Source organism: Herpailurus yagouaroundi, unplaced genomic scaffold (genome assembly GCF_014898765.1).
Source record: "Herpailurus yagouaroundi ecotype Mexico unplaced genomic scaffold, PumYag 192, whole genome shotgun sequence".
Lineage (NCBI taxonomy): Eukaryota > Metazoa > Chordata > Mammalia > Carnivora > Felidae > Herpailurus > Herpailurus yagouaroundi.
Window position 1 is genome coordinate 14906339 of NW_024412423.1, and position 10259 is coordinate 14916597.

Here is a 10259-nt window from a genome sequence, read left to right on the forward strand (position 1 = left end):
CACTGACCAGAATTTTTATTTCATACAAAGAACCTTTTGGCACGCTGGATCTCCAAGCTCACATGATCCCTCATCAGCAAGCTGCAGTGTTAGTTCATGTGCAAAATGAACAAGTCTGTCTAAGCCCACATACTGCCTTGGTTATTAACAGGTAATGTTGGAGCTTCTATGCAAGAGTATAATGTAAATTTAATGCTGAGCTGACATTAACCAAACACTATTACAGTAGCTCTTGCTGAATCTGTGTTCCACAAGGAGGGGCTCGGGGCTTCCATTTAGTCATTTGTGCCATATGAGATGCTAAGTCCTCATTTCACATTCATTACCACCTGAGTATAACGTTCCTATTTTTACCCAAATGACTGGAAACACACGTGTGTATGCACGCACGCACACACGCGCATGCACACACACGCACCACACACCTCTACCGAGAACAAAAGCCCATCATTTTAGATGACTGAAAGTGTACGTAATGAGGTGAGGTTGCTCTTGGGGGTCTTGTCTGGTCATTGGGCTCGAGCTAATCCAGGGAAACAGGGCCACCTGTTGCCTCGCCAGTGCTCCTCGGTGTCACCTGTGTCCAAGATTCCTTCTCTCCAAACAAGTGGGAGCCCGGCCTGGGCTCTTGGGGGACGAGGACAGGCAGCATAAAGGGATGCAACCAAAGCTGAAAATGGAGCAGATACTGTGAGGCATCAACCCCAAGGGGCGAAGCGGGGCTAGAATGAGGCTACAGGATAGAAGCAGAGCTTGGGGCCCTCAGTCACTGGCATGGGTGGGACCACCGGTGCTCAGCTCTTCAGCCTTGGCAGTCAGAGTCCCAGGCCAGGGGAACTGCCTAAGCCCTGGAGCCAACTGAGGCAAGGTGTTGCAACAAAGATCCGAGCTGACCACCCACCTGAGGCCCACTGGCACGTGGTGTCACGCTCAGCTTCCTTCTTCTCTTCTTTTTCTGAATTGAGGCACAATTAACATTTTATTAGTTTCAGGTGTACGAACATAATGATTCGATATTTGTATCTCCCATGAAACAATCAACACAGCCCCTTTCTGACCGCGGAGTTGGACTGCTGATTCAAGCCCACACAGCACATGAAACCATACGTCATGGCCCAGGCCCGGGCAACGAGAAGAGGCCTCTCACACCACATGTCCACCTCCCTTCCTGCAGCTTCTTTTTCCAGATTTCAGTGCCAACAGCTGCACCACACAGGGGGCCAGAGAAGGCAGTAGAAAATCAGTCCCAGAAAGGAATGACTGGTCACATGAGTGCCTAGAGACAAAACCCCTTTTTTTCCCCCTTCACATTACTACCATGACTGTGGGATTTCCAGGTATCTGGATGTCTCTATTTCCCTGTTTATACTCAGTGGTGCTATGTTAATTTTCATTCAACACACCGTTCTGGTAAGTCCTTTAACTCTCTCAAGTGTGGGACTTGCCAATACAGTAAGATTACAATTTCACTGAAGGTATTTACACCTACCACTTAGTACAAGTGTCCTGTCCCCATATCCCACCTCCTTCAAATTCTCAGTAAATTAAGCCCTTTTTTCCCCTTCATCCTGTTTGGTGTTTAGCCCATTTCTTTCCGCCCAAGTAAAACTCTCATGTGGAAAAGTCACCTCCACACACTAGATACAAGCAGCAAGAATAATAGAGGGATATACTTCAGCGGATTCAGGAGAAGGGAGTTAAACTCTTAACTGAAACAATATAAATACAGGAGGGATTACAACCGGAACATTTAACGGCCACCTCTAAATGCTGTAAGGGAAAGGAAAAGAAGAGAACTGTGGGCTGAGATCAGAGGTGGCTTCACAAGAGTAGGATCCTAAATCATCTCGGATTTGGATATGTACAAAAAAGGGGAAACCTCTCAAAGCTGGGATTAGACACAAAGGCGCTGTAGCACGAATGCCGTGGCCTGTTTGATGGGAGCCACTGAAGAGTTTTAAGCGACAGAGTGATATGATAAAAGCTGTGTTTTGGAAGACTGATCTAACAGCTGCATTCAGGATGGACGGCAGAGGAAAGGAGGACAGACAGAGGCGAGTAAGAGTTGAGGTCAGTTATGACAGCCTGGGTGTGGGATGAGAGTCATTCAACAATTATCTGATGTTTTCCAGGTGTTACATGCTATTGTAGGTGCTGGCTTCAGTGGTGACCAGGAAAGCAAGGTACCTGCCTTTGTGGCATCCATATTCCAGTGATGCTGCAGTCAAACAATATCAGATAGTGACAAGTAGAGGAAAGGGAGTAAGACAGGGTGATGTGATGGTAATTAAGGCAGGTCCTTGAAATAAGTATTCTGAGCAGGTGTTGGTTTTACTGAGACCAAAGGCTGAGAAGGTGCAAAAATCTGAAGGAGAAACATTTTGGAGAGAGGAATACTAAGTGCAATGGCTTTAAGGTGAGGACAACCTCAACTTACTGGGAGAAACCAATAGGAGCATGTGGCTTAAGCACAGTAAACAAGGAAGGGGATAGGACTCAAAAATAGTCTCTGGGGGGCAGATCACCTAAGTCCTCATGTGCTATGTTGAGGTTTGAATTACAGTTAGATTTAGAAGAAGGAAGTGATATGATCTCAAATACATTTCGAAAAGATCACTTTAGCTGCTGTGTAAAGAACGGATGGAGGTGGGGGACAGGGGCCCCGTTAGGGGGCCACTGCGTTAGTCAAGGTAAGAAAGGATGGTGGTGTAGATAAGGACAGAAATCGGGCCAATAGTACTTGGCAATCCCTTTAATGAGGGATTAAAGGTGACGGTAAGAACAATTCCAGTTTTGGCCTTGAGCCTCTGGTGGGTGGCAATGCCATTGACTAAAATGAGGAAAACGGAGGCACGTACAGATTGAGGAGTATATGGGACAGCTCTATTAGGGACAAGTTGGAGCTCATGGAGAGAGTGGCCTCACAGGTTTGGTATTCAGGAGAGAAGCCAGGGCTCAAGATAAAAATTTGAGATTCTATCAATTTAGGGACTGTATTTACAGCTATGGAAACAGATGAGATCATCTGTTTAGATAATCTGGAAATTAGATTATCTGAATGATAGAGAGAAAGAAGAGGGCCCAGGACAGATCTCTGAGGCAATCCCGCATGTAGAAGTTGTGTAGAGAGGAGCCAGCAAAGGAAGCAGAAAGAAAGATTGGTGAGTTACAGTGATACCCAGGAAAGTGTGTCATCACAGAGGCCAAGGGGAGAAGGTGCTTCCAGAACGAGAACAGGAGTAGTGAAAGAATCTACTACAGATCAGATGGGATGGGTCTGATGTTGCTTCAAAGCAGTGAAATCTTCCAACCAAGGCCTACCCCTAACATGAACTACCTGTCTGGTTTTTGCCTAAAATAACATCTTAACTAAAAGTATATATTTCTGGACAGAAGGACACAAAGGGCAGAAGTAGTGGATTGCAGAGGAGTGCAGGTAAACGTTGATTGGGTAGCTTCAAAAAGAGACAATAAATGTAAAAAAAATCTTTGGATAAGTTACAAAGCAGAATAGAGAAATCAGCCTTAACTTTATTACTAAAATGATACTAAAAGTAAGGTATTGTTACCAAAAATTATGATGCTGATTCTATTGACTAAACTGCGCTTTTACTGGCCTCAAGAGGAAGATTGAAACTTCTACTATAGCAGTCTCAGAAAAAGGAAATTGAAAAACTGAAAAATATTTCAAACAGAAATAGCCCAAAACTTGAGATTGTGGACATTACTTAAATAGGAATTTCTAAGACACGATATTGCCGATTGAACCAACATATTTACCTTCTACTCAGGAGGTCACTAAGTCCAGGTGAGACTGGCTGTCTATCTAGACCTTCCAGTACCGTGGCACCAAATATTGGTTTAGCTTCCTCAGGCTTCAGAAAATAACAGAACAGGGCACTGAAATGTACTTTTGAGACGTCGAGGTTTCCCCTTGATAGGTTTTAGACAAAGGCCAGTTCCTTTCCAGTTGCTTTTTGCGATACTTGCCATTATATTTTCAAAGATTAAAAAAAATTTTACCAGTGATGTGCTTGATGCATGTCTATGAAACAAGCTGCCTAGGAAATGGTCAAGCTGGATTTTATTGATCATCTCTCAAGACAAAACTTGTTCCAAAGTAATTCTGAATAACTTGTGTAGGGAGGGTAAAATACCTGTAAATAAACACAGCTCCCACTAAATCCTCAGTTGGGCGGTGGTGGGGGGTGGGGAGCACAAGTGGGTAATTCCTCATTTAGAGTTTCAAAAATCACTCTTCATATAGAGTTTCGGCTGGAATTCAGCATGTTTGAATTCCTAGGTGCATTTCTGGGCGAGGATTTCATAGACCTAAACCCTGAAGACAGGCAACTGCCACTAATTAGCTCGGAGATGCTGGCAATTCGTCATCCGTTTAAGCTTGTTTCATCAGCTGCACAACAGAAACACGACCCCTTGTCCTGTTCCCTCATTTTACAGACAGGGAGAAACTGTGCCCACAGGCTTTGATATCAGATGTCCTCCTGATCAGAGAAGGGGCATCACACGCTGAAGAAACGGCATGGCAAATAGCCCGTGGCTTTGAAAGGCCCTAAACAAAGAATCTAGAGTAGTTTTTAACCAGACCATTTAGAGAGGACCAGAACTCCCACAGAGATCCAGGCAGAACTGCATGCTGGCTTCTCCAGCCCCTCAATCATAACCAGGAAGCCTTGGCATCGGAAAAGACCCAGCAGAGGAGGGGACGTTAGCATTGCCAGGAACTCGTTTTGCAACTGTTGGAGCCTCTGAGAGGGAAAAGCGCCTCCTAAAAGGCAGAATGATGTATTTTTCTCTCTTACTACTTGACACATTTTAAAAATAATTTTTAATGACAGACCCCCGTCATCTCTGCGCTCTTCTCCCCCTCCAGAAGCATGCTTGTGTTTGCCTCGCAAGCCGACAAATGTGAGGTGGAAGGGGAGAGGAATCCTTAGTGTGAACAAGAGTTTGTTTTAGAATCTCTGGACCTCAGCAGTCACACTTTCCAGATCATTGCTTTTAGAGCAGTCTGCTCGGTAATGGGGTTGGTGCACATGAAAATGTCAGGGAAGGGTTTGCAGAGGAACATTCAGCTGAGAAAACCAAAATATAAGATGCTAATCAGAAACAGCAGTGTACTCTTACTATGCATTCCCTCTAGCCCCCGGAGGTCCAGAGGGGATTCTGGACTAATTCCTGTTAACACAATAGGGCTAGGACACACTGCACCCCTCGTCTCCTCCAAAAGACACTCAGTCAGCGTCTGGCCCGGAGCCAGAGAGGCATATTCTGAATTCAGAGCGTGCAACAATGTTGAGTACAATTACGACATAATGGCTGCAAACTGTTCCTGAAAGCCAAGAAAACCTGAATGATGTGGTTGGGTTATATCATACATGAGGGCTTAATAGAGTTTAAAAACCAATTTGAAAATTTCTTCATTCCATAAAGATGGCATTAAGATGAGGGCAAAATCATTCTAGTTCAAGGGATGGGAACAAAGTGCATAAGGACTGATGCTGACTCCTTCCCACATTATCCTTCTTAACCAAAATGACCCATTCCCTTTGAAGATATCTGTGATATTTAATACTGACCCAGAAAGAAGGCATTTTCATTAAAGTATCTTAGTTTTATTGTACCCAGCTAGTAATGCCAGTTTCCTTGCTATTTACAAAGCACACAATCCCATTTCCAAAAACAACTGTCTGCCGTTCAAAATCCATCCATGCAGGCAGTGTCTTCCATTCATCACTAATACTCTACTATTTCCAATTCATCTTGCCAAAGAGGCAAAGTTATCCCCATGACCACACGAGAGCTGAAAAGATGTTTCATTCATTTTTAGCCATTTTGTAGCAAGTGAGTGTAGAACCTCTGAGTTACTAAATCCAGCATTTTCTTGGACTTGTGATATCAACAATACCTAGACCTGCTCAGTCTTGATGTTGGAAACAGTGTACCCGTGAGGTCATGCTCCCCTAACCCTCAGTATAGAAGAGTCTGTAATCCTCTGAATCCTACTCTGTGACAACATCTATCATGGAATATCTTCATATTTCGGAACTGGGAGGTGACTTTGCAGATCCCCTTGTTTTATGGATAAAGAAACTAATGTTTAACTGAAGCCTTTCACACTGCATTTTTTTGGTTCTTATATTGGTTTTCTATATTTTTGCCTTGAACAATGGCTTATTTTTATACATAATGAGACCACTGCAGAATTTCCAGAATGAGAAGGCATCTCCAAGTTCAACCTCCTTTCTTCACCACCCCCCCCCCCCAAAAATCTCAGCAAGCTTTATACATAAATCCTCAGAGTATAGCAGATGAGATATCGCATTTTGTTTAAAGTTTAATTTAAAGATGGAGAGTGAGGAAAGGCTCAGCTTCAGACAGCAGAATTCTTTTATTATAAGAATGAGGTTTGGTCTCTAAATCTAAGAAGATAAAGATTAACTTCATTTTTGAACCTGGAGAAACAGAGCTGAACTTAGATCTCTCTCTCTCTCTTTTTTTTTTTCCCTCCAGTCTAATGTCCTAGGCTGCCTCAGCTGACTGAATTTCTATTAAGTAACAGTATTCCTCCTCCTGGCTCACTGGAAGAACTATGTATTTTAAAAAGTAAAGAATTAATAATCAAATCATTGAAACTCATGTCCTTCCTCCCGACTAAACTAGAAGCCATTTCCCCAAGATTTCATGATTAATATGAAAAAGTACAGGAACAAAGAAAGGAAGTTCATGTGTTTCCAGAAGTAACATTCTGGTTTCTGTGGCAATCCCACCGGCAACGGAAGGGAGCAGTGTATCCCACCTGCCTGCTCCATGACAACACAAAAAGCTGTCAACTTTGAACTCCTTGGGAATGTTAGCAAAGTAGAGAAGATGACTGTGGCTTTCTTTCTGTTGTATTTGGGCAACCTAGCCTTAAAATAACGACCATACATAGATCCTCCATCCTTAAGGCAGGACGAAACAAAGATACTAGTGCCCTAGGTAAGCTAGCAAATTAGTATGCTTCAAAAGGACACTCTTCAAATACTTGCTCAACAGGTCTTTGGGTGAGGAGTTGAGCATGGCAGGCTGGATGGAGGGTGGAGACAGCGCTCCTGGAGCCTTTCAGCTTGCATATTCCATTCAACACAACCAAGGCCCTGCAGCCGATCAGGTCATATCTCCTTGGAAGGCAGTTTGGTGACCACATACATACCGAGATTCTCAAACATGTACTTCCCTACTCCACGCTGTTCATCAAAACATTAGTAACTGCCGTATTTACATTGCATCTAGTAATCTCTTGAAAGATTACTGTTTTATATTCCTTTCTCTACCTGTTGCATTCCCAATGATGCTATAGATCCAACCTCCCTTCAGGGACACTGTCTTTTCATTTCTAAAGCATTTGCTGAGTGTTTGCAGCGTGTCAGGCACTAGAAATGTAAGAGTGTCAAGATGCTTTCTTTGCCCGTAAGGACCTCACACTTTGGGCAGAAGAAAGATTTACAAACAATGCAATACTGCAGTGATGAAGCCTACAGTAGTAAAACAGTTGTTAGTCATACTACTGGCGAAATGCTCTGAAATCCTTGGAGATGGATACTTTCTTAAAACAAAAGATATTTTGAGTTTTGTTCTGGAAACCCCATCTTTGGTAAGGATTAGAATTGATGTTTTCTTTTTTTATTTTTAATAATTTTTTTTAACATTTTTATTTATTTTTTTTTAATTTTTTTTTTCAACATTTATTTATCTTTGGGACAGAGAGAGACAGAGAACATGAGCGGGGGAGAGGCAGAGAGAGAGAGACACACACACAAAGAAGTGGAAGCAGGCTCCAGGCTCTGCACCGTCAGTACACAGACCAACGCGGGGCTTGAACTCACCAACTGTGAGATCGTGACCTGAGCTGAAGTCGGACGCTTACCCGACTGAGCCACCCAGGCGCCCCCAGAATTTATGTTTTCATGACTCCATTTTCTTGTAACTGGGATGTTAGGGATGTGGGATAATTATCTATGAGAAACGTAGCCCAGACATCTCATTTTGCATATTCTTTCTCAAATGATTTTGTCCCTTGAACTTGCTATGGAGATGGATGAAGGAAGCTTCCCTAGTCCCTGCTACCTGTGTGGATCCCTGGATCCAGATGGTTTCTTCCCTTCAAAATAATTGCAAACGAGATTAAAGCTGCATGCAGGAACTATCCCAACTGGCTTTTGGCTTCCTCTGATGTACACCCCTTAAATAAAATAGTGGCAAAATTAGATTTAAAATAAGGAGCATAAAAACCTTACTATTTGTACCATATTACCTCAAGGTCTTGCTATGGTGTGAAACCCCGAACCCTGGCATTAGAGTAACTGAATGTAGCAGCCATCTAGAGTATGCACATGTTATGAAATAAAAAACTTTACAAACAAAAAATAACTTATTTTGAAGGCCTATCTCCACACTGCCTCTGGTACTTAAAGGTACAACAGAGCTAGGCATCTGGAATAAAATAGAAATACAGTCCAGTAAATTCCCAACTTGGAAAATCCTCATTTCTATTACCTTACCTGCCATCAATCTATCTAAATAAAACCACATAGCAACATTTTCTTCTAGTGAAGGAGACAAAAATAAAACAAAACTGATTCTTCCCCAGCAAGCGGCTACTACTGCATGAAGTACAACAAGCACAACAAGCATGAAGAAAGGAAATCTGGGGAGTTTGCTTGCCTAAAGCACCAGCTCCACGAATCTTAATTTTCACAACAGTACCTTTCTGGTTCCAGGCAATTCTTCAGCAGAACAGAACCCAGGTTATTAGGCTATGACATTTCACACAGAAGCAGGATTTAGCCCTGCCTTATCCTGATATTACCATAATCACTCAGTATTTCCAGGGGACACATCTTTTTCCAAGTGTTTTAAATCTCAATGTATACAGCTCCAAATAAGAACAAAGAGCTTCATATGCATTTTCATAAGTTATTCCTCATAAAATTACTAAATGAGAAGACTGCGGCCTGTAATAGCTACCTCAACTTGTACAGTGCCATGCACACTGAGACATGGTTCCAGTATGTCTCTTAACCAGTAACTGTTTAACCAAGGCAATGTATTACAAGAGCCCTGCTTATGGTGGGAAATGTGCTAGAAAGTGTTGGGGGCTTAACAGGTCCTAGACACTATCCCTGTTAAGGAGGAGCTTATAGCTTGTGGTCAAGCTGGGCCACACTGTATATATATTTATCTTATTTTATTAAAAATTTTTTTAATGTTTATTTTTTTGGGGAGACAGAGAGAGTGCAAGCAGGGGAGGGGCAGAGAGAGAGAGGGAGACACAGTAGGCTCCAGGCTCTGAGCTGTCAGCACAGAGCCTGACGTGGGGCTCAAACCCAAGAAGCAGGGGATCATGACCTGAGCCGAAGCTGGATGCTTAACTAAGCCACACAGGTGGCCCTGTGTATGTATGTATGTATGTATGTGTATGTATATATATGAAATACTTTATAATAAGAAACAAGAATAAAGATCATCCAGGAAAAACCTTGTTAAAGACAGCATTAGAAACAGGCACTTTCCTATTCATGTTAGTAATTTCACTGGGACTTCTTTACCTCTGGACCTATTAAAAAACTGTATGAGGGGTGCCTGTGTGGCTCAGTCCCTTGAGAATGGGACTCTTGATTTTGGCTCAAGTCATGATCTCACAGTTGTGAGATTGAGCTCTCCGCTCTCCCACTCCCAGGTCATGGAGCCTGCTTAGGATTCTCTCCTCCCTTTCTCCCACTCCCAGTCTCTCTCAAAAACAAACAAACAACAAACAAAACAAAAAAACCCTGCATCTTGTGGTATTCATCAGGGGAGACCAACAAGGCTAAGTATTTGTTGAGAACTGTACAATTTCTGATTTAGTCTCACATTGTTCCCCACCCAGGGGACGGCTTTTGCCAGTAAAGCAGAGAGGAGGTCCAGAAAGCCCCGGGACTCACAACGTTGCCTACGGCACCTTTCAACCTTTTCACCCTCAATTAAAGGCCAACATGGCTGCTCCAAAATATTTATTTTAAAAAGGCAGTCATGTCTGCGGGCTGCCAATTGAGATTATATTGCCACTTCACTGAATTGACTTAAACCCAGGACTGGGCATCTGTGAAAAACTGGAAAGAGAGTAAAGCTGAGATGTTTTCGGCTTTTTCTTTAAAAAACGCCTTTTCCCGCTCGTTACTTTGTTCACTTCCCAGAGCGCCATCGCACGCGCGCGC

General features: G+C 42.9%; 1 protein-coding gene and 1 long non-coding RNA gene across 11 annotated transcripts in view; one reads left to right on the forward strand and one right to left on the reverse strand.

The window, feature by feature from the left end:
* Window positions 1-10259, reverse strand: part of CUNH5orf63 (chromosome unknown C5orf63 homolog) — a 42027-nt gene that overhangs the window by 31460 nt on the left and 308 nt on the right. For all 5 annotated transcript variants that reach the window (XM_040444364.1, XM_040444365.1, XM_040444363.1 and 2 more), the window contains exon 2: window positions 902-955. Coding sequence is in view for 1 of the 5 variants with exons in the window: in XM_040444365.1 (XP_040300299.1) it covers window positions 902-955 (54 nt within the window). In the remaining 4 variants the exon portion in view is untranslated. The remainder of the gene's footprint in view (window positions 1-901; window positions 956-10259) is intronic.
* The window catches only part of LOC121010642 (uncharacterized), a 178873-nt gene that overhangs the window by 25239 nt on the left and 143375 nt on the right, over window positions 1-10259 (forward strand). The window lies entirely within an intron of this gene.